General features: G+C 37.9%; 1 protein-coding gene across 8 annotated transcripts in view; it reads right to left on the bottom strand.

The window, feature by feature from the left end:
* The window catches only part of MAP4 (microtubule associated protein 4), a 178,764-nt gene that overhangs the window by 141,668 nt on the left and 12,073 nt on the right, over positions 1-25,023 (bottom strand). For all 8 annotated transcript variants that reach the window (XM_036737759.1, XM_036737763.1, XM_036737766.1 and 5 more), the window contains exon 2: positions 13,175-13,430. In XM_036737759.1, coding sequence (XP_036593654.1) covers positions 13,175-13,409 — 235 coding nt within the window. In that variant the 5' untranslated portion in view covers positions 13,410-13,430. The remainder of the gene's footprint in view (positions 1-13,174; positions 13,431-25,023) is intronic.

Genomic DNA, 25,023 nt, shown 5'->3' with positions numbered 1-25,023 from the left:
CATTTGGGTATAGGTATTTAGACTTGCTTTTGTTTCTATAGAGGTGTATCATCTATCCAAGCAGACACCACTGCAGTTCTATAAATAAACTTATTGTCTTTTATCTTCACCCCACCCCAGTCTGAATCAGTTATTTCTCCCAGATAGCAGTGAAATATCTTAACTTTTAGAGATAAACCTCAATCTCCATTTTTGCAGTTATCAAGACAATTTGCTCAAGAGCTTCAGAAAGTATTGGGGGGGGGGGTGGTACTTATAGTCGTATTAAAAGGGTGATATCTATACAGAAACTGAGGCTAAAGAAATAACACCTCACAACCCAGATGTGATAATAGCCATGTAAACTTGGACATGTCAACTCACCCTGAGTCTCAGTTTACCCAGCAGCAAATGGGGACGATAGTATTTTCATTATCCATCTCACAGGGCAACTACAATAAAAATTCCTTTGCAGACCTTTAAGTTTTTATAAATGTAAGCTATTTTGAGATACTATTTTCCGTGCACGATGTTCTCTTAATTTTTAAGATATGAGGGTAAAATTTTATAATCTTCCCCAGAAACATTCTAAGGTTTCACTACCACCACTGAAAAAGGAATCTTTTCTTACATCTACATTGCTTCTGCTATGGCTTCCATTGTCAAAGGTGGTCAAAACATACAGCATTTATAGCACAGCAGCTGTGTGTCCCTGGCCAAGTCACTTAACCCTGTTTGCCTCAGTTTCCTCATCTGTAAAATGAGTTGGAGAAGGAAATGGCAAACCACTCCACTATCTTTGCCAAGAAAACTCCAAACAGGGTCACAAAGAGTTGGACACAACTGAAAATGACTAAACGATAACAAACCCCTCCATTAAATCCCCACACCCTACCACAGACACATGGGTTAAATTATCACCTCTAGAAGCATGGTAACAAATAGCACCTATTATTCACAAGGCATAGAAACAGGAGTACAGCACTAGCACTTGTGCTAATGCAACTTAACATCAAAGGTACTGCTATATATTTGACTGACAGGAGACCGTGGGCTAGTAGGTATGATTTGATAAATGCATATCTTTGTTCCTTTACTTCATAAACAAAGCTCACAGGGTGCCAAACTTTCTTAGATTCCCTTGGAAGCCCAACCCACTGTGGGCCAATGCAGCACAGTCTGTTCTTAAAGCATTATCTGAAATTATGGTGCAGTTCTCAATTTTCTTTTGTTTTTTAAGCAGCAATTTAAATTATTCCCTAAGGGATATCTCATTGAGTTTCCTCTCAATCAACCAGGGCCAAACAATTTTCAAGCTTGCTCCCTAAAAACTAAATTCTATAGAGCTCTTTAATCTCACCAACTACCTTCAAAGTCCTCTTATGTTCTTCACCTCCCCATATTTCCCAATAGGTTAACGTTAAGAAGGCAATTATAACTTTAATATTAAATACACACACACACACACACACACACACACACACACACGCCCATTATCACTACCACCACCTCTCCCACAAACCACTTCCAGAAGGCAGTACACATTTACTATTTGAAATGCTGCTAATTCCACCAGCCTATGCATGCGGTGTCCAAATTTTGACACAAAAACATTTCCCACACATAAATATAAATCTAGAACAAACTCTAATAATATGTAACATACAAGATTTTACCTTAAAGTAATCTCCAAAAGTCTTCTACATAAATAAACCAAAAGTCTTCTATATAAAACGAACAACAACAAAACCACCAATCCTTTCATTCTGCTACATTCAGAAATAATTAGGCAGAACAGAAAGTGTCAAATAAGAGTGTCCTAAACCAGGGAGACGCCAATAAATCGCTACACTTTGATTAAATAAACCCTCTTTACCCTCACATACTACAAATGCCAACTTATACTTTGTATTCCCCAGCTTTAAAAAAAAGGCTAAAGCAAAGATGGCTGAATTTTTGTAATCCCATTCCCTGTCACTTGTAACCTAAGCTGGTCAAAACCCGACAACAATTTTTAAATGGTTTAAATGCAATAATCCAGGCCTGAATCATACAAAAGAACTTTTAATTCTCTCTGAGTACAACAGAGTAATTCATCTAGCTAAAGGATCAAAAGAATGCACATTTCAAAGGCCATTTGGTAGCATAATATCTTTGGCAAGAAAAATTATTCAATTCAGTTCATTAAAAATATATTTCTGAGCTAGCTCAGAAGAGGCATGACTCATAGGGCAGCTCAGCAGACAAGGGGTGGGAAATTAAAGGTTCAGATTTCAACTTGTTTTGATTTAAATAAAGTTTTATAGAGAGGATGCAAAAAATAAAATGAATTTTTTAGTTTTTTTTAAATGACTGGTTTACACATCTCAAACAAAATACTTACTTGAAGTCTGCATTTTTAATAAATGAAAATTATAAGACTCTATAGTACTACTATGTACTATCTGTGTGGTAACAGGGTATTGGGTCTGTCCTGCTTTCATATTTACATTTTTAACAACAAAAACCCCACTAACTTCCTTCTGCTAGGCTTGCAAATCCCAGAAAGATAACAAAACATGTTTACATGCATAGGAACACAGCGATTTCTCACTTTTCCCTTCAAGCATGTAATTAAAATTGGCACTTCCACATTTGGTGTTAAGAGTCCACTAACTTACTAGAAAGCAATTTTGTTTCTATGTACTACACTGCGAGGGGGTATGCGAATGTTCTACACACAGGAGACTAAACCCATTTGACCAGCTTTAATAGATCATTAGGAATAACCGCATAATGATTTTATTTTTCTAATAAAGCAGTTGGAAGCCACTTGACCACCTCTTCAAAAGGCTATTAAAAATCTTCTCTTTTTCATACCACTTTCTAACCAAGATCAGAAACACTTCAGTATACAATTCCTAATGCTTCCCTGAGAATAAAGACACACCCTAAAAATGAACGAAGACAGGAATACACAGAACATTAGACAATATAACAGCACAGTACTATAACCCTATATTCAGTATGAGCTTAACAGAAAACAAGAATCATCCTGATTTTTATGGCCACTGTTAGACGTATCTCAAACCTAGCTTTCTAAACCTCTCATACCACTCCATACACTCTACCTTCATCAAGTACCACGCTCACTATTGCTCCCCACAGACCTTTCACATCCTAGCATCTCTTCTCTGTGTTGTATCACCTTACTTATTATGAATTCTCATGCTTACTTAAATGGATTCTGTTATTGTCTCTGCTTCAGGAACCAATTTAAGTGCTGCCTATCACTAAGTATAAGAAGCCTTCCCTAAATGTACTTCTTCCTTTCTCAGATTTCTCAAATATGGCTTTATCTCTCCTTGGCATTCTTCCCATTCTGCTTTTTAATAGAGTCTGTCTGTATTCTCTATAATCAACCCAGTGAACATGTAATAACAAACCCCTTGGAAGAAAGAATTGTGTCAGATTTCATCTTTACAGCACTCATAGGTGGTAGCACTGTACCTAGAATATAGTAGACACTTAAGAAATGTTTAAAGAATTACTGAAATCCTCTACAAACTTAAAGGAGGACTTTCTTCTATGAAAACAAACAAACTAAAAAAGCCAACAAACATTATCTTAACAGGATTTTGGGTAGAAGAGGTTCTTCATGTTATGGAGTAAACATTAAAGAACAAATAAAATTAATAGTCAGCAAGCACCTATCACATGTCAGGTACTGTACTAAGTGCTGGGGATACTAAGAGAAAGACAAAAAAGCTACCCTGTTCTACTTGGATAAACATACATCCATGAAACAAAATGCAAGATATTTTTTGGAGTGGATGGCTAAGAGATGGACAGCAGCTAGTAGAATAGGAAAGGCTTCATGTAGGAGGTCAGACCTGAGTTGAGACTGGAGGTAATCAAGGAGACAATGCCATCCAAATATGGAGTAAAGACCATACAGAGAAATAGAAACAGTAAAAAGGGAATGTCAGTACGTTAGACTATAAGCTCCTTGAGTACAGTCTGTCTTTTGCCTTTCTTTGTATCCTCAGCACTTAGAACTGGACCTGGAATGTAATGGATGCTTAATAAGTGCTATTTGACTGACTGATTCAATGCAGGGGATGACAGAGTTCTATTAAATACATAGTTGCTAATCTCATGAAGCTTAAAATCTGGTAAAAAGGTACAACCAAGTCAGTGTCCAGAGGAGCATAATACCAATGATATTATAATATTACAAGAACTGAATTGGAGGTTTGCAAACAAAGTGCTATGAGATCCAAGGGGGAAGGATATTTCCAACACGACAAATCAAGAGGTAGGTTTTTCCCCCTTGAAGAAGAGGCTTTTGAGCCGAGCATTAAAGGATGGACAAGAATTTAACAGGCAACAGGGAAGAAGAAAGGTATTCCAGAAGACAGCAAGACAAGGCACAGAGGCAGGAGGCCCAGGGGAGAGTGGGCAGAACACAGTAGGAGTGTGTAGTGCATGAGAGGCATGGTAACAAGGCTAGGGATAGGAGCACAAAGGGGAAGATGCCAGATTTTAGAGGTCCTTAAATGTCAGACAAAGGGTAAAGAATATAACTTTACTCAATAGGCAATAGGGAACTACAGAAAACTTTTGAACAGAGGCATAACAGGACCACATCTAAAAATAAGGTATCATCAAGTGCTCACCTAACCTAAGGCAGGGCTCTTATGACCCAAAGATCCACAGAAGCACTGCTTAGTCACTGCCTCCTGGGAATCGTACTTTTAAAAGGAAAGTTGCTTCAAACGGTTTTCCATCTCACTGGCTCCAACAAAGAATGACATTCCAGGATAAAAGTAAAAGGAAGAAAAAAAGCAATAAAAACAGATAGACAAGCAGATAAATAGTTAAAAGCAGTACATCAAGTAATATGTAAAAGTTAAAAGTTTAATACTCTCATTTCAGAATCTAGTTATTATAGAGCCTCAAAAAAAAAAAACTGCCAAGAAAACAAACTGGGGGGGGTTGGGGAGAGGGGGAGCAGAATAATTAAAATAGATTTCATTGATTTGAATCAACTGTTCTCATAGGATTCTATGAAAAGGAAAGGCCTATGTGTGATGCCATAAATAAAGTGACTAGATTTCAAGCTGCAATGGAATCCCTCAAATTCAGCTTTGCCTGACTTCCTCATTGTATTGAGCAAATTTAAGTCTTTTATTTCATTTCTATATTTGTTCTCTGCCTAAAAACCCAACACATTAACATTTGTGAACACTCCATTTTCCTTTTATATCGCAGAATAGTCCTCATAAACTAATTGTTAAAGCAGCCTTTTCTCTTTTTCATTTCAAGATAAGTAATTGGTTTATATGACAGAAAACTATTCTGAATGGAAGTGAGAAAATTATTATTTACATCCCTCCCAAAACTGCTCTAATCCACTGTGTAAAGATCTACATCTCCCTAAATATTATCATTCCAGCTATTAAAAAGCCACTAACAGGGTTGGTGGGTCTCTTTTGTTCATGAACACATGAACACGTACAATTACCATTTTGTTCAAGATAAGTAATTATAAACCAGTGAAATCACAAATCTCTCAGCTAAGCAAACTATTTCTCTTAATTTACAAGGCTATTCTAAATGGTCCTTTGATGACTTCTAATGTCCCTACCAACCTGAAATCCTATACAGCTAGTTCTCAATTAGTGTAAACAGGCTGTTCAGCAGACTTCCCCCTCTCCTTCAGGGGCTCCACCCAGTCAGCTGCTCTTCCCCGCCCCACCCCCACCCCCAGTTGAATCTGCTTAAAACAAGAACTGTCGGGAATTCTAAATGGTTCCTTTGAGGAATTAACATGTTCACAGACAACATCTCTCAATCTTTAGAAGTAAATACTAGCTAAATACCTCATGCAATTTTATCACTTATATCTCTAATTTAAGCCCAGATAAGCAGTAACATGGCACAGTGGAAAGAACACTGAGATCAAAGTTGGAGACGCCTTCTACCCCCTTCCCCCCATCCCACACACACATATTCTGGCTGTGATCCTGTGTTATCCACAGGGCCTTGTGAGACTAGGCTTTAATGCTTGTTAATACTTCACATGTTGGAAGAAATGGTTTGTAAACCTTAAAGTGCCATGGCAATGTGACTATTATTGCTATAATTCAATAATCAACAAATATTTTATTAAGGTCTACCATTTTCATAACACAGTGTAACACACTGAGAATATAAAATGAAGGCTCTATCCATACTCTTAAGGACTTTTTAAGGACATTTTAATGGGGGGAGGGGGGCAGGAGGCCAACAACACATAAATATTTATCAGCTTAAAGCAGCAGCAGGATCTAGTGCAGAAAGGACTAGATGGGGAATCAGGGCCTCTAGAAGCTGGGGAAGTACAGCATATTCTGATCTTAGCTTCACCTCTGGACAGCAGGTGACACAATGAATAGAGTGCTGGGCCTAGAGTCAGAAAGATGGGCAAGCATCAGAACTTACTGAGTGATCCCTGGCAGGCCATTTAAACAGGCTCTTCAGTTTCTTAAAATGGTGATGATAACAGCACCTACCTCATGAGATTGTTATGAGAATCAAAATCAAATGAGATCATATAATGCAAACCACTTAGAACAGGGCCTGGCACATACTAGGTACTTCATAAATGCTTGTTTCCTTACTCCCACCCCCAAATTCAAATAAACCTAGAAAAGAAACAATTCCTATCGTATTGTTATCTTGGTCCCGTAAAGTAAGTATGTGAAATTGGGGGGAGCAGGAGAGAAGACCGAGGAATAGGAGACAAACTGCAAGGCAGAGACTGGAAACAAGAAAGAAAAAGGAGGGAGAGGGAAAAAGAAAGAAGGTAGAGGGGCATTTACCTATGTTTGAGCTGTCCTACATGTAAAATGAGGATACAGTTGCTACTTCTGCCATTTTACTATTTTGACAAATGAGTGCTGCCTAACACACAATATCCTTAAACTTATCGACTTCATTGGCTAATTTGACAGCTTCTAATAACATCAAATATGTCAAAAAGAAAAATAAGGCTGGTGTAGTCTGCTTTAAGATGATCAATTTTTCTAAAGTTTCTGGGAAGTGAAAGTGAAGGCCTTTGAATGCTAAACACAAGAGTTTCTATCTTATCCTAAAACAACATGGAACCCCTGAAGATAACTAAGCAAGAGAACGATATGGTTGAATGCCTATTTTAGGAATATCAAATACAAATAATGGATTAGAGAAGAATGCATCTGCAAGCAAGGATGCAAATTAATAGCGCTGTAATAGCTAATGTGAGAGGTGATAAGAAACTGAGTGAGGGTGGCTGCCATGAGTAGATAAAAGGCATGGATTCAGCAGAAGCTAAGCAGAAAGACACGACAATCCAAAGTCCAAGGTGAGGCCAAGACTACAAACGTGGATAATCCAAAAAATTAAGATGACCTCAACAGAATAAAGAAGTTAGGAAATGGGATGGCATTCAGAAGAAAGATTGTAAGTTGAATATTCAACAAGTTTAATATGTTTATGGGACATAAAAGTAAAGATGTCCAGTATATGGTTGGCAATATGGGACTGGTACTTGAAAGACTGAAGCAGCAAAGAACTAAACTAAGAAAGTGCCCATCAGTTGGGGAGTGGTTCAACAAATCATGGTATAAGAAAAAAAAGAATATTATTGTGCCATAAAAAATGATAAAAGAAATGTTTCCAGTGAAAATTAGGCAGAAGTGTAGGAGCTATTGTAAAATGAAGCAAGCAGAACAAGGCAAATAATAACACATAAAAAATAAAAATGAAAATAACTGATTTAAGTTATCCAGTGACCAACCATAATTTCAGAGAAAGCGGTAATTGGACTCAGGGTGCAAAATAAGAAGCAGTCATACAAGTAGCAAAGGAAATGAGGAGAAAGTAGTGTCTTAAAAACACAGGAAGAAAAAGAAATCCAAGGGAGAAGGAGGCCATAAAGTTACACAGAAAATGAGAACTAAAGAAAGGCTACTGAATTTAGCAATTTAAAAAATTGTTGAGGGGCAGCAGTGAAGAGCAATGGCACTTAAGTCAGGAGGACCTGAGATCAAATCCACTTGAACTTAGTAGCTGTGTGACCTTGGTCAAGTCACTTAACCCTAATAGCCTTGCCTTCATCCCTCCAAAAAAAAAAAAAAAAAACCTTTGGAGAAAGCAGTAGGAATCAAGTAAAGGAGTCAGAAGGCAGACTTCAAGGGACTGAAAAGTGATTGAAAGGTTAGGAAAAAACAATCGGTAGAGATGTTTTTTCCTAATTGGCAGCACGAGGGATGAACCACAGTCCAACGTTACTGCCTACTTGGTATTTCCATGTCGATTTCTGTTCCTCAAACTTAACAGAATTCAGTAATCACTGCATCACCCCAATCTTCAACTTCCATATTTCTGCTAAGGATACCACAATCCTCTCAGTCACCACCTTCAGGTATACACTCTGGGAATCAACCTTGACTCTTCCATCTCCCTTACCACCACATATCTAATCAAACTGCCAAGTATTATCAATTCTGCCTCCACCATATGTCTCCACTCACAGGCTCCTAATTTGTCTCCCTGCTTCCAGGCTCTCTCTTCTAAATTCTATCCTTCACACAGCTGCCAAAATAATCTTTCTGAAGCACGCTGTCAGTCTACTGCTCAAGAAATCTTCAATGGCTCCCTAGTGCCTCCAGAAAAAAAATACAAACTCCTAGCTTTTGACTTAAAGCCCTTCACAATCATGCTTAAGCATTTATTTTTAAAAATTATTTCATATATGTTCAAGGTGTACTGGAATTTTCATGAAAGGAACATGTCCTTTCACGTACTCTATGTTCCAGCTAAGTTGACCTACTTACCATTCAGAATAGGTGGTATTCCATTTCCTGTACTAATACAAAGGTTATTATCCCCATGCTTGAGCGAATTTCTATCTTTTTTTTAATAATATTTTTCCCAATTACATGTAAAGACAGTTTGAAACATTCTTTTTTTTTTCTGAGTTCCAAATTTTCTCTCTCCCTCCCTTCCCTCCCACCTCCCTAAGAGAGTACACAATTTGATACAGGTTGTATATGTGTAATCATATAAAAACATTTTTCCCATTAATTATGCTGTGAAAGAAAAAACAGACCAAAAGAGAAAAAACATGAAAAAAATATAAAAAGTAAAAAACAGAATGCTTCAATCTGCATTCAGACTCCATCAGTTTTTTCTCTAGAGGTGGACATTTTTATCATGAGTCCTTTGGATCATTGTATTGCTAAGAGTATCTAAGTCATTCACAGCTGATTATGGTACAATATTGCTGTTACTGTGAACAATATTCTCCTGGTTCTGTACACTTCACTTTGCATCAGTTTAAGTCTTTCCAGGTTTTTTTCTGAAATCATTCTGCTCATCATTTCTTATAGCACAATAATATTCTACTTACCCACTGAGCCACCAAGGTGCTCTATCAACTGAACTAAGTCCAAATAAAGGGTGGACATTAACAAGTAAGATCTGGCTCAGAAGATATTCATAACCTTTCTAACTGAATCATTTTCCTGATGAATTCCCTTTTCATGGAAAGAAAGCAGTCTCAAATTAAAACACAGCCCTAAGATTAATATCTGTGCTTTGAAAACAGAACTTATTCTTGGGAAGATTTATTGTAATAAACACCCAAAATAAAATAAAAAGAAAGATCCAAAATTTAAGTCCCACCTGCCACAGGTATGATCTGCATAAGCCATAATTTCTCTCTACCTCAGTTTCCTGGGGATAATTAAACATATGCATAATACATGCCCCACAAGTTGTAAGGCTCAAATGAAATAATGTATATCAAAGCATTTTAGAACCCTTAAAGCACTACAAAAAAAAAACAAAACCCTATTAACATTCTCTGAGGTAGAAGGGGATTCAAATTTAATTTTCACTGAAAACAAAGAAAAAGGCTTTCAGAAAGATTGTGAACCAAGGTGGCAGGTAGCTAACAGGAATGGTTGTGTGCTGTGATCTCAGCTCAAAATCTCTCAAGGAGATAAAGGTTTCCCTTTGGAGATGTCTGGGTAAGGAAACTACAGCTTTATATTTGTATTAGCTTGAGAACACCATTTTGAATTTATTCAATCAGAGCAGAATCAACACTACCCCCTAGTGGTCACTTTTGTTTTAATGATTCCTATTCTAGTCAACAAACTATAAAGCACAGAGAGGTGAGGGAAAATGGAATCTTAGTAACTGTTTGGATTACTATTAATTTCCTGAAGTTGAATCCCTTCCTCCTAGTTAAAATGCTTTATAGAAATTCTGTCCTGGGGATAGAAGAAAATATGATTCCTAATGCCACACCCAAGGCCATTATTTTTAATACATGCAAGGCTCAAAGCAAGAAGAACAGATTGGTGACCCTACCAAATATAGGAGATGGTTATTTACAAGCTTAATTATGAACATTCAAGGGAAGTAACAGAAAGTTTCCTTTAACAGAATTTCATATTTTACCAAAGTACAATTCATTCCCCAATCATTCCCCCTTTCCATTTAGCCCATTCATAAGAAACCCAACAGCACCCAAGTCTATAAAATATTCTGGTCTGGATCAAAGATTAAATTTCCTCAGGACTTACAACCCAGAATACGCAGACAAGCAGAGTAACTCCTTCCTTTCCCCCCAACCCCACCCCCACACTCCCTCCCTCTTGTATCTCCAAAACTCCCTTTCCAACCCTCAATGCTAGGTCACTAAAGGATAACAATTTCAGGCTGGCACCTAGTATTTTTGACTCAATCTTACCTAAAATGATTAGTTTTCATTTCATCTTCCTACTCATTCATATTCAAGTTTCATAATTAAAACTAAAACGAAGGTTTTAGCCCTAAACTCTTCTTAATATAAGCAGTAAATATGGACTTGCTTATTGACAGATTCCTGACACTTCAAAACTACTATCACTTTCACTTACTCCATCTTCTCATTTTCAAGCAAGAATTTAGGCAAGAAAGGGGCCAGTAACTGCCATGGCTTCTCTAATCCCAAAATATATGAGATGGCCCAGGATGTACACTGGTTCACTCCCCTTGAACCTTTCAAGAGAGATTCCTTTGAGATCTAATGAGCAAAGAATTTGAGGAAGCCTGTTAGGCTCAATTTGTGGACAAGAGATACAGTACAAATTTTAGTTCACATAGATGGATACATGATGCTGGTTGAAAGATTATACCCAAAGAGTAGTTATCAATGGTTCAGTGCCAACTTAAAAGCATCCTTTCTTATTTATACATTATAACTAAAGGAATCAGAAGGAACACAGAAAATTTTAAGAGAAGCTTTGAGAAAACAAACCCTTGGACAAAAGTACTTGAGTAGAAATATAGTCAGTGCTGAGAGGACCTGGAAGAAAGAAAGCAGCTCTCAGAGAAAAAATACTTACACAAGGCAAAGGAAGTGTCTTGTTTCTGAGTAGATAATTTAAATAGGATTATTAAAAGAACTTAGAAGTGGATACCTGAAAAACTGAGAACTAGCACTTTTTTCTTCCCTACGAGACAGCAGTTTGTGGTGAAGCTAGTAGAAATGTCACTTTTGGTTTCTGACCCAACAACAGAGGTGAGTTACTTCACAGAAGGAGACCCTGCTTCACAGTCAAATAGAAACCCTAGAAGCAGACAGTCTCAGAGAAACTGGCAGGTAAAGAAACAGGATAGTGACAAGGCCCAGCAAAGCTTGAAGGAGCAGAGCAGGCCCTGAGATAGGCTCCTGCTGCTTGAAAAGGACCAGCCCAGTCCAACTTTTTCCACAGAAAAGCAGCCAAAGTGAGAACTGAGAGAAGCAAGCACTTAGCACCTGCACTATTCCTCTCCCCTAGGAGCTGACTGGAGGAAGACAGGCTTTGCGCTGCTGCTAGTTGCTTAGGGGAGGAAAAAGAATCCTCTGTGACTTCACTGAACTGGTTGGGAGAAGGAGAAGCTTGCCTGCCTTGTCCTTTACTGCCACCTAGAACTAGAGAGAGGGGAAACACCTAAGAGATTTATCTGCCTTGTCCGTAACAGACATTTACAGCTCCAGATGGGGAAACATCTTAGCACCTGGTCTAAACGGAAGACCTGTATAGGTCTTGGGGAACTGCTTGTCCTGTAAGAGTCAACATGGCCACCAGCCGGAGCAGAGGTAGCTCTGCCTGTCGAGTGACTGTTCCCTTAGAAGACTAAGGACATGGAGGCAAGTCCAGAATCCTGACATGCCCTAACCACACAGCCTTCCCTACTCATGTGCCTCGTTGCTAGATTTCCATAAGGTTGTGTCCTATTTCCCCGCCCCCAACACTATGGGCCTTGATAGGAGGGACCCTTGCAGAAGTGAAAGAGAAGAAATTGCTATCTAATTTAGAAGGCCAAGGTGAATGTAGTAGAGTCAAAAAATGGCTAGCCTTGTTCCCGCCAACTAGGACAAAACGAAATGCAAGCTCCATTTCCTTTTCTTCCTACTTTAACAAGAGATAGTACAGACAACTCCACACAAAACTCAGAAAAGCACAGCTCAGTACTTCCTGATGAAGAATCCACTTCTTTTCTTGAAGAAAATATTTACGTGGGCCTGGTTTCATTTTAAAGTGCCAAGAGTTTCTTCATTAAAGAAAAGAGATTTGTGGTACAAAGAACAAAGATGCATATTTGAAGGCAAGAGACTTTTCTTAAAGGGACATTAATAAGCCATTGTTTTAATCCTACTCGGAGACTCCAAAAGCGAACAACAAATGATGTCTGTATTCGAGAATAAAATGAATCTCCGTAGGCATGGAATTTCAGGGCTCAAATTTTACAATATGACTTGTGCTCCAAGAAAAGGGATAGGAGACACTTTTTTTTTTAAAGCTACACAATATTTCAGCTTTTCTCTGATCCAGGAAAAATGTTTGGTTTAAAGGTCCCTCCAAAAATACATCTACTGGTACATAGTACAAATCACTACAGATAAGAAGCTTCTACTCTTCTACAGGATAAATGAAAGAGGGCCCTTTTTATTTGACTGTTCTCACAAAAAGAAAGTACCCTTGATTATAGAGATAAGTCAACTTGGACACAGAGGAATAAAATTCCTTAACTAAACTTTTAAAAAGTTCAATTTAATCCAGGCCTCCATAATTATAACCAAAAAATAGTGTTTCATGAATACCAGAGAAGGCTAAGGTGCACAAAGGGACTGCTTGCCTTAAAAAAAACTTACATTCAACCTGATCACCATCCAAATGAGGTTTGCTCTTTGACTCTGGGTTCCCAGTTTTCCCATCATCATCCAGAAGGGGAATGTAATCTGTTTTGCTCACGGTTTCTCCCACCACATCATCATATGCCTCTGCTTCTAGTGTGCTCATGAAGTCCCGTTTTATCTCTTCCTCAATTTCTGGTGGTGTTTCAGTTAGAGCATCTTCCAGGCTGAGGCTATTGTCAAAATGAGCCATTCTTCAACACTGAATCTGCCCCTATAAAAATAAACAAAAGGAAGTAGATACATTTTATTACAAAGTCCAATTAGCAACCATCAACACTTAGAATCAAAGAATTTTATAATCCGAAAGGGCTTTAGATATCTTGTAGTCTTAAATCTCTCATTTTGAAGATAATCTTACTAAAGAGATAAATTGGTTTATATATTAAAACAATGATGAAAATAATAATAGCGCATGTGTGTGTGTGTGTGTATATATATTCTGAACCAGATTAAAATGTAACTAGGAAATGTTTAACAAAAAAAAATAATAAAACATAAATAATGTTAACTTGTGGTTTTCTAAGTCATCATACAAGTGCCAGGGATCTGTTTTTATTTGAATTTGACGCCAACGGTCTAAAGTATTAGAATGAGTTACAAATTGAAGGAATCAGTGATTTGCAGTAGAAAAACCATTGAAATTGAAGTCATACCACCTGAGTTCAAATCCTAACACAGCTCCTAACTATCTGTATAACTGTGGGCAAGTCACTTAACCTGTCTGTACCTCAATTTCCTCAACTATAAAAAGAGGGGATTGGACTAGATGATTTCTATGGCCCTACCTGCAGGGGTATGCTTTTGTCCTGAGCCCTCTCCTATTCTCTCTCTACACTTTCTCAGTGACTTTCCATGGGTTCAATGTCACTTCTCTGAAAAGAACTCACATCCAGACCTAGGTTCCTTCCTGAAGTTTAGTCCCACATCACTGAGATGATCCATAGGCATCTCAAAGTCAACATGTCCAATACACAACCCAATTATTTTTTCCAAAGGCATCCCTTTCATGAATTTCCCCATTTCTACTGAGACACTACCATCCTTTCAGCTACCTAGGTTTGCAACTTGAGAGTCATTCTAGACTCAAAGCATTTATCCCTCACCACACATAACTAATTAGCTGACAAATGTCGCCAATTCTACCTCCAGAGTATTTCTCTCGAGTTGTCTTTTCCCACTGGCACATAGTCACCACCCTGGTTTAGGCCCTCATCCTTCACCTGGACTTTTCACTAACTTAACTCAAATTTTGTCCACTCTCCAATTCATGAAAATGTCTTCCACACAGCAATCAAAACAATATTCCTAACAACCATGTCACTCCCCTATTCAATAAATCCACATAGTTTCTTATCACCCCTAGGATCAAGAATCAAATACAAGTGCATTTGCTTGGCATTTAAAGCCCCTGACAGCCTCCCTTCCAATAACCTTTTCAGGCTTATTATCATTATCCCCTTTAAGAACTCTTTGGTTCAGCCAAACTGACCACTTGCTGCTCCTCAAACACAACACTTTATCTCCTATCTCCATGTTTTTGCACAGAATGTCCCCCATGCCTGGAATGCCCTCCTTTCTTGCCTGTTTCTTAAAATCCACAGCTTCCTTGAAGCCTATCTCAAGTGCTACCTCTTAAATGATGCCTTTCCTGACCTTACTCCACTACTGTTGTATACATATTATGTACATACTTATATACATGTACATACAAAGAAACTGTAAGCTCCTACAAAGCAAAGACCATTCATTTTCACCTTTGTGTTCTAAGAGGTTATTACAGTAGGCACATACAAAGGTGGTACATAGGAGGCACTTAATAGGCATTTATTGGTTGATTTATCTGACATTGCTACATGCATATTTCATTACATGGCTTAATAATTTAAAGTTTAATGTTAATTAGGTTTTTTTCATAAAGTTACTTGAGTTTAACATTTTAAACACAACCTAGTATCTATTATGGTACTATTGGGGAGAAAAGTGTATAAGGTGACCTCAAAGACCTTACAGTCTGTCAGGGGAAATACTAAAAGATCCATTTGGATACCTGGATGGAAACCTGAAATTCTTGTCTATATAGTTCACAATTAGATAATCTTAGATTGAATAGTCCTTCCCCTTTGTGTACCATACCTCTCCCCACTACTTTCCCCACCACCACCACACGCACACAGAACATGATGGATACATTCTCATAAGCACTAATGTGGCATGATGGATAGAAGGAACACTGGCCCTAAAGCCTGGGTTCAAGTTCTGTTTCTGACATTTAATTCACCTAATTTCTCAAACCAGTTGCCTATCTGCATCAGTGTAGGGAGTTGCAACAGAAGGAGTTCCCCTGCAACACTAAAATCAAAAGTTTGGCCCAAAAATCAACAAAAAAATTAGCAAAATGCTACCTTCCTCTGAAATGATTTGGTGGCTCTTCTAGATTATTCCCAATTTACTTATGTTCTATCAAGCACATTCTAATTGATATTTTTTGGTTAAAAAATGAGCCAAGATGAGCCAGCAGTGATCCCCATGCTTCTTGAACCCTTCCCTTAATGTGCTACAAGAAACTGCAGGCCTTTTTCATTTCTCCTGTTTATTTTTACCTAGGTCCAAAGTTAAAGGTTACCACAAAAATAAAATTAAGCAGTATTTTTCCTCTAGTTCTCAGAAAACCAGAAATACCCCCAAGGATTCCCTATATAATGCTCACTGCAGTGAGGGAACAATAACACACTCACAGGCTTAGAATCCAGATAGACAACAAAACACAACAGAGCCAGACAACAAAACATAATCTGTAAGCTCAGCAGACACTAAAACTTGTCTTTGTTCTGGCTGCCTAGGCAAAGAATTGTGCAGAGGAGTTGACTTCATCCCTGTGGTAGGAGAAAATCAACTGATAGATTAAGTTTTTAGCTTTGGGATGAGTGTTTCCCAGAGCCATCTCATGGACTTTCTTCTCCCATGGAATCATACTACGCAACCTCACCAATTTCAATAGGCTGAAATATTATTTCTAGGCAGATGACCCAAATTTATATATCCAGGCCTAAACTCCCTTCTGAACACCAATCATGAGCCAATACCCTGCTAGATCCTCTTGGGTATCCCACAGGAATCTGTGTCTAAAAACAAAGGGCTCATTATCTTCTCTCCAAGTTTCCTTGTTCATCCAACTCTGAAACCTCAGTATCATCCTTGACTTTTCCCTTTCTCTCATTTTCCATATCCAATCACAGTTGCCAAGTGTTCTCTACCTCCCACACTTAAACACAGTAACGGTAGGCATTTACTAAAAGTTCTTCTAGTTGTAAATTCCCCTTCTTTAATCAACTCTCAAGCTACCTCCATGGTGACATGTAATGAGGAAATATAAATAGGAATGAGTTCATAATTAAAAATACAACTCTACTGCAGAAACATGTAATACCTTCCAGGATGAACTGTTTTGTAATTATCTGCTATTTAATTATCCTTGTCACCACCCTTTATTTATTTAAGATAAATCAAGAGTTGAAGATAGATATATATATGTCACTAGCGAGGAATCAGGAGGCCCAGGCCAGACATTATTACCTTTCATTTTTAAAAATATTTTTGCGCTTAAATTAAAACAAATATTTCCCTCTCACTTCTATCTACTCTCATTGAACAACAACCAAAAAAGAAAAAAAAGCATATGCCTCATTCTCCACCTTGAGTCCACCACTTCTCTGTATATGCTATTTCCTACTCTAACCTATCACTGAAAGCTAGGTCAATCTCTCTGTGCCTGAGATTCTTCACCTAGAAATCAACAAAAATAATCATGAAAATAAACGGTTCACAAAGACCCTAAATAAGTAAGCATGTATTTTAATACAAAGTACTTTGCATTCTACTGTAAAGACCAGGTTAAACAAGATTTTACAGAACAAAGCTCTTTGAGAAGTTCAGGTTCTACTACAATAGGGGCTCAAGAACCACCCACCACCACCACCACCACCCTTCACATTCATGCTAAGCTCAAAGTGGATGAGAGCCTACCAGAAACGAAGTCCAATAACATCCACTGCAGAGCAAAGGGGCCAAATTTTTTAAAAATATAGTAGTTTAAGTGAGCATTCTTATGCACTAGTTGGTAGATCATCTGACAGTACTGCAGCTCCCATTTGGAAAGCAGTTACACTAGGCAAGGGGAATCTGTAACACTACATTGATGAAGCAAGATATGGAACCTAAGGCAGGTTCTCATCACCTCTCACGTGCTTATACTTCTCTGTAGGTACTTTATGATACTAATATTCTAGGTACCATAACTCAGCGCTAGGGACACAAACAAAAATCGAACATTTCTTGCCATCAAAGAGTTTGCATTCTATCAGGGTAATAACATTCTGTATACATAAATAAGCAGATACAAGAGACCAATTCAATAAAGCAGACAGAACATAATTTTGGATGAGAAAGGACTAGTAGATGAGTTAAACAGTTAAGACCTACAGAAGATGGCACTTGGGTTGTGTTTTGGAAGAAGCTAAGAACTCCTTCAGGTGGAGGAGATTAACCAGGCATGGGGGAGGGGAGGTTTTGCATAGAGATGGGAGGCTGAGTTTCATATAAGCAGGCCATTATAACTCGACAGTAGAGCGAATGTCTGAGAATAATGTGTAATGAGTTCAGAGAAGTAGAAAGGGCCAAAGCTGTGAAAACGTTTAAACAACCTAAAGAGGAGTTTATATCTGACCCTAGAGGTAATAGGAAACTACTAGAGTTTCACTAGGGGGATGACATAATCAGAGCTGAACTGATGAAAAGCTTAAAGTAGATAGTCCAAAGTAGAGGCAAGAGGCCCTGAATGCCGTTGGTGGCTGTATGATTTTGTAGAATAAGATGGATGCAGAATTGAAAAGATCTGGTAACTGATTAGATGTGTGGAGTGAAGGATAATGAAGAGTCTAAAATGACTCTCAGGCAGCAAATTTGGGTGACAGGAAGGATGGTGGTAGCTCAACAGAAATGGGAGAAACTCACAAGAATGATGCCATTGGGAAAAGATGGGTTCCATTTGAGGCATGTTAAGTTTAAGAGCCTATAGGAGGAACTACAGATTAAAGATGAGATGGACCTGGAGAGAGGCCACAGCAGAGAGTAGAGACTAAATATACAGCTCTGAGAGTAATTTGCAGAGATGCTAATGAGAGCCATAGGCTCTGATGAGTCCAACATGTGAAAAAAACATGAAGAAAAAAAGAAAGCCTAGTACAGAGGCCTGGGATACACTCATGGTTAAGACCCATGACAAAGGAGACTGATAAGGAAGGATCAGACATGTAGGAAGAGAAAAGAGAATCTTATGACCAAAAATCCAGGGTGCCAGAGCAAGGATTCTTAATCTTTTGTGTGTGTCATGTGCTGCTTTTTAGAATGCTTTTAAATACAGAAAATGAAATACTACAAAGGAAACCAATTATATTGAAATACAGTAATCAAAGCATTAAAGAAAAATTCAAAGACCACAGAATGAGCAGTGTTATATTTAGACTTAAAGTGCGTAAACATTTCATAAACTGATTTAATCTGTTAAACTACAGAGCCCATCACAGTGTCTTGCCAACATTAAGCACCTAATAAGTGTGTTGAATGAATCCTTGAAAGAAATTTAGCATTTAAGCTAAATAAAATAATCTCAACTTTCAAGTCAATCTTCTCTCTTCTTGGAAGAAGAGTGACAAAGTATGGATGCAAAAAGATGCTGAGCCTTTCATTCTAGGTCACTTTGCTGGAGGGATTTTACTAAAATTCCTCTCTTACAAAGGAAAATTCAATGAGGGAAGTACTGGGAAAGGATTCTGGGTTTGTTTGTTTTAAAGCATACCTAATTAGAAATATAAGAAATGTTGGAGAAGATGTGGGAAAATTGGAACACTATTGCATTGTTGGTGGAGTTGCAAACTTATCCAACCATTCTGGAGAGAAATTTGGATCTATGCCCAAAAAGCTATAAAAATGTGCACACCCTTTGACTCAGCAATCCCACTTCTAGGACTGTATCCCAAAGAGATCATAAAAGGGAGAAAAGGACCCATGTGCACAAAAATATTTATAGCAGCCCTTTTTGTGGTGGCAAAGAATTGGAAATCAAAGAGATGCCCATCAATTGGGGAATGGCTGAACAAATTGTGGTATATGAATATTATAGAATACTACTGAGCTGTAAGAAATGAGGAGCAGATGGACTTCATAAGAACCTGGAGTCTTATATAACCTGATGATGAGTGAAGGGAGCAGAACCAGGAGAACACTGTGCACAACCACAGACACATTGCTTCCGTGATGACTAACTTTGACAGATTGGCTCGTCTCAACAATGCAAGGACGACTCCAAAAGACTCATGATGGAAAAGGCTATGCACATCCAGAGAAAGAATTTCGGTTTGCATTTGCTCTCTTCCTTAAAATTTTAATTTTTTTTGTATTGTTACATCTTTCTCATGGTTCGTTTCATTGGTTATAATTCTTCTTTACAATTTGATTATTGGGAAAAGACATTTAATGTGACAATATACGTATATCCCATATCAGATGCCATCCTGGGGAGGGGGAAGAGAAAATTTGGAACTCAAAAACTTGTGGAACTGAGTGTCATAAAAATAAATTAATAATTTTAAAAAGTTTAAGAGAAGCTTTTATGTTAACCATCTATGTAGCGTGCTAATTTGTGCAAGGTGAACAGAAAATACAAGCATCTCCTGACTTACACATACCTGACTTGAAAATCCAACATTGCCCCTGTCACACATTCTCCTATGCAAAAAGTTCCACTGCTACAAGTGCCAGTTAGAACACAAAAGTCGTTCTGAAAAAATCTGTTATTTTCTTTTAGGTTCAAAAATGAGGAAAAGAATGAGCAGTTAAAAGGCGGAATAGCTTAAAGAAACCAGGGAGGAAGGGGAATGAATATAAGGCAAAAGGATCATATCTGCTACTTTGGAGTAGTCTGTTAAAACTGCAGGGCTCTCCCTACAGAGTGACGAACCATAATTTTTCTGTTAAAATTATAGGATTTGGCATTGGAAAAGGCCTTAATGATCATCTAGTCCAGTACCCCAATTTTGCAGATTAGGAATGAGAGGCCCAAACACAAAATATATCAGTAACACAGGTGGGAGGGATTCTAAAACAAACAGAAGTGAGATTAAAAAAATTTCAAATGCCAAATAAAGGCCTTTACAAGAGAGATCCTGGACAGAGAGGGTAGCATGGTTAGATCTTCACTTAACAAAGACCACTGAGTGGAGAAAGGACTAGAGAGAAAAGAAACTTCAGGCAGGGACTTTAACCAGAAGGTCATTGCAATAGTCAAGCAATTAGGTGATAAAGGTCAACAGAGTGGCAGCTGTATGAGTGGACAGAAGGGGACAGGTTAGACATACTATGAAGGTAAAAATGACAAAACTTGCCAAAAGACTAGATATGTAGGGTGCGTGAGAATGAGTCATAGATGACACCTGGGTTGCAAAAGCCTGGGTAACTGGAAGGATGGTGGTACCCCTGAAAGTCATTGGAAAATTGTACCACATTACTGTTACTCCAACTCAACCAGTAGAAAGAGAAGTCATCCCTCCTGTTCACGAAGAATGGCTGACGGGAGACCGGCAGAATACTTTGGAAAAGCGGCCAACCTAAATTCAATAGTGAGCCTTATAAAGTAACTTACTATATATTAATACAGAACTTCCAAAACAACCATAGCTCCTAATATTTATACAGCTCTTTAAGGTTTGCAAAGTGTTTAACATGTGACTCCAACTCCTCAGTCTTCACTTCTCCATGCTCAATATTTCCTTATTCCTTCAGGTGATAGTCATGACACATACCAAGACATGTTACCTCTTATGTGGAAATGAGTCCCTGTCCTTGTACCCCTCCATTAGAGTTTAGGGTGACCCAGCTCACAAAGGAAAAGACCAACTAGAAGGGCTGGATCCATGTGGAAGGAGATGGATTTCCCTGTCCAGATTACTGGAAGTTGCTGACTCTCATGATCAAGCCATGTTCTCAAACAGGAACAGCTACTACTAGCCTACTTCTTCATTAAATGTCCACTACATCCAACCATTCTGGAAAGCAATTTGGAACTATGCCCAAAGGGCTATAAAAATGTGCATACCTATTGACCCAGCAATACCAATTCTAGGGCTGTATCCCAAAGAGATCATTCAAATGGGAAAAGGACCCCCATGTACAAAAATATTTATAGCAGCTCTTTTTGTAGTGGCAAAGAATTGGAAATTGAGGGGATGCCCATCAACTGGGGAATAGCTGAACAAGTGGTAGTATATGAATATAATGGAATACTATTGGGCCATAAGAAATGATGAGCAGGCAGACTTCAGAAAAACCTGGAACAACTTATATGAACTGATGCTGAATGAGGGGAGCAGAACCAAGCGAACATTGTACACAACCACAGACACACTGCTTCTGTGATGACTAACTTTGACAGAATTGGCTCCTCTCAGCAATGCAAGGTTCTAAGACAACTCCGAAAGACTCATGATGGAAAATGCTTTCCACATCCAGAGAAAGAACTATACAGTCTGAATCAGATTGAAACACAACTATTTGTTCTCTCTTTTTTGTTTTGTTTCTTCTTTCTCATGGTTCATTCCATTGGTTATAATTCTTCTTTGCAACACGACTAATGTGAAAATATGTTTAATGTGAATGTATATGTAGAGCCTCTGTCGGATTGCATGCCATCTTGAGAAGGCGGAACGGGGAGGAGAGGAAGGGGGAGAAAAATATGGAAATCAAAAGCTTTCGGGACTAAATGTTGTAAACTAAAAATAATTAATCAAAAAAATAGATATAAAAAACCAAAACGAAAAGAAATGTCCACCACTCAAGGATGGTTTTCACTTATCAGGGTTATTCCCTTTCAAAAAATATTTAAGGCTTTCCGGCTCTCCACAATTTTGTCTGATTACCACTGATAATCATTACCTAGCCTAATTAATAAACTGATTATTAATTACCCAGAAACTCTGTCTCTTGGGGTTCTTTATTTGTTACACCATAAAAGAATAGAGAATTTTACTATTCCAGAAGGCAAAACATATAGGCTTATAACCCAAAACAGCCTGCTCCACAAAACTGAGTATTATCCTACGGTACAAAAAAAAAAAAATTCACCTTTAATGAGGACATTACTGATTAAAAAAAAAAAAAAAGACAAGAGCTATGTAGAAATTTTGAAATACAAACCTGGGAATCAAGAGAAACATAAAACAGTAAACATTAAACTACAAACAAAACTATAAACTGTTAACATTCTAGTATGAAAAGATGATACATGTGTCCACTCAAATTACTTTAATCATGGAATCGAATAAAATAGGAGGACCTAGGAGCACTTTTGTAATGTTTTGTTGATTTAAAAGCAGAATGAAAAAAGAAATAAAAAGGGACATACTAAGGGAGAGGAATGGTGGCAGAAACTATCTTATATAATACAGGTGTAGAAATAATGAACCATACAAACAAAAAGGAAAGGGGGTGGGGGGAAAGGTGCCTCACTAAAAGTGCTACAGGCATCTAAATTCAATACCCTCAAAGAAAGTTGTTAGAATACATACATTTACTTACAGTTGGGTTCAGAAATACATTTCACTAGACAGAGAAATGGGAGTGGTGGGGAGAGAAGAGTAGAATTAAGGAAGATTAAGACTGACTGTATTAGGGTAGATAAAGACCTGGATTAGTTCTAAGCAAAACAAACACTAAGAAAGATGGATCACAAACAGTTTAAAATGGATAAGAACTTGTACTTGGGCCCTGAGTGAGGGAAAAAAGAATGAAAGGGAAATAGAAACACAAATACTTTGCAGCAAACCTAGAACCACTAGGGCTGAGCATTCCCCTTTTCTCTCATTACCTTTTTATCTTCAGAAAAAGAGGATAGAAAACAAAAAGAAAAAGCACAAGAAATAGCATGGAGAGAAACACAGAATTAACGATCATAACCGTGAACGAGAATGGAATGAAGTTACCCATAAAATAAAAGATGATCACACAATGTTTTAGAAATGTTTCAGAAAGTAGAATCTGGGGGGCGGAGCCAAGATGGCAGCTTGAAAACAGTGACTCACTTAAGCTCCCCCCCAAATCCCTCCAATCACCTGTAAGAAATGACTTTAAACAAATTCTTGAGCTACACAACCCACGAAATAACAAGGAATAGTTTACCTATCAGATTTATGGAAAAGAAAAGAATTCATGACACAAGAGATAGTGAACATTACAAAATGTGAAATGGATAATTGATTATGTTAAATTGAAATGTTTTGTATAAAAAAAAGCCAATGCAACAAAGATTAGGAGGCAAGCAGAAAATGGGGAGAAAATCTTTACAACTAGTGTCGCTGATAAAGGCCTCATCTCTAAAATATACAGGGAAATGAGCCAAATTTATAGGAATACAAGTCATTCCCCAATTGAGAAATGGTCAAAGGATATGAACAGGCAGTTTTCAGAGATAGAAATTAAAGATATCTATAGGCATATGAAAAAATGCTCAAAATTACTACTGATTAGAGAAATGCAAATCAAAACAACTCTTAGGTACCACTTCTCTCCTGTCAGATTGGCTAAAACGACAAAACAGGAAAATGATAAAATGCTGGAGAGGATGTGGGAAAACTGGAACATTGTTACACTGCTGGTAAGAGTTATGAACAGATCCAGCCATTCTGGAGAGCAATTTGGAACTCTGCACAAAGGGCTATAAAAATGCTCATACCCCTTGATCCAGCAATACCACTTCTAGGGTTTTATGCCAAAGAGATCACACAAATGGGAAAGGACCCATATGTACAAAAATATTTATAGCAGCTCTTTTTGTAATAGCAAAGAATTGGAAATCAAGGGGATGCCCATCAATTGGGGAATGGCTGAGCAAGTTGTCATATATGAAGGTAATGGAATACTATTGTGCTGTAAAAAATGGGGAAGATACAGACTTCATAATAACCTGGAAAAACCTACACAATATAATGCTGAGTGAGTGCAGCAGAACCAAGAGAACATTATACACAACCACAGATATATGGATTCTGTGATGACTAACCCTGATAGACTTCGCTGTTCTCAGCAATACAAGGTTCAAACATAACCCCAAAGGACTCATGGTGGAGAGAGCTATCTACATCCAAAGAAAGAACTATGGACCCTGAATGCAGATTGAGGCACGCTTTATGCTCTCCATTTTTTCCCCTTGCTTTTTCCTTTTCTTTGGGAGGAGGGAGGGTTGTTTCTTCTTTCTCGTGATTTATTCCATTGGTCATAATTCTTTACAACTTGACTATTCTGTAAATAAGTTCAACACGAAGTTATACGTAGAAGATATATCGGATTCCATGCTGTCTTGGGGAGTTAGGGAGGGAGGAGGGGGAAATAAAATCTGGAACTCAAAATTATGTGGAACTGAGTGTTGTAAACTAAAAACAAAAAATCTTAATTTTTATAAAAAAAGAAGGAAATTAAAGATGTGAATCGAATTTTAGACAAGTTAGATATGATAGACCTCTGGGGAAAACTGAATGGAGATAGAGAGGAGGATAATGGCCCCTATTTATTTTAGAATTTACTGAAGTCTTCCATTCCTCCACTGCAGATTCCACGTTGCAGATATTATGTGCTTCTCACTTTATGCACCTACCTATTCCATTCTTCCAGTTTTTCATGTACCCATTTCTCTCCTTCATACCATACTTCTCTGCTCCTTCTTTTCCCTCTACCTCTTTTCTGTCCCCTCTCCTGTTCCC

This window comes from Trichosurus vulpecula, chromosome 9 (assembly GCF_011100635.1).
Source record: "Trichosurus vulpecula isolate mTriVul1 chromosome 9, mTriVul1.pri, whole genome shotgun sequence".
NCBI classification, from domain to species: domain Eukaryota; kingdom Metazoa; phylum Chordata; class Mammalia; order Diprotodontia; family Phalangeridae; genus Trichosurus; species Trichosurus vulpecula.
The sequence above is the reverse complement of the archived record's forward strand: the minus strand, read 5'-3'. Positions and strand labels throughout refer to the sequence as shown.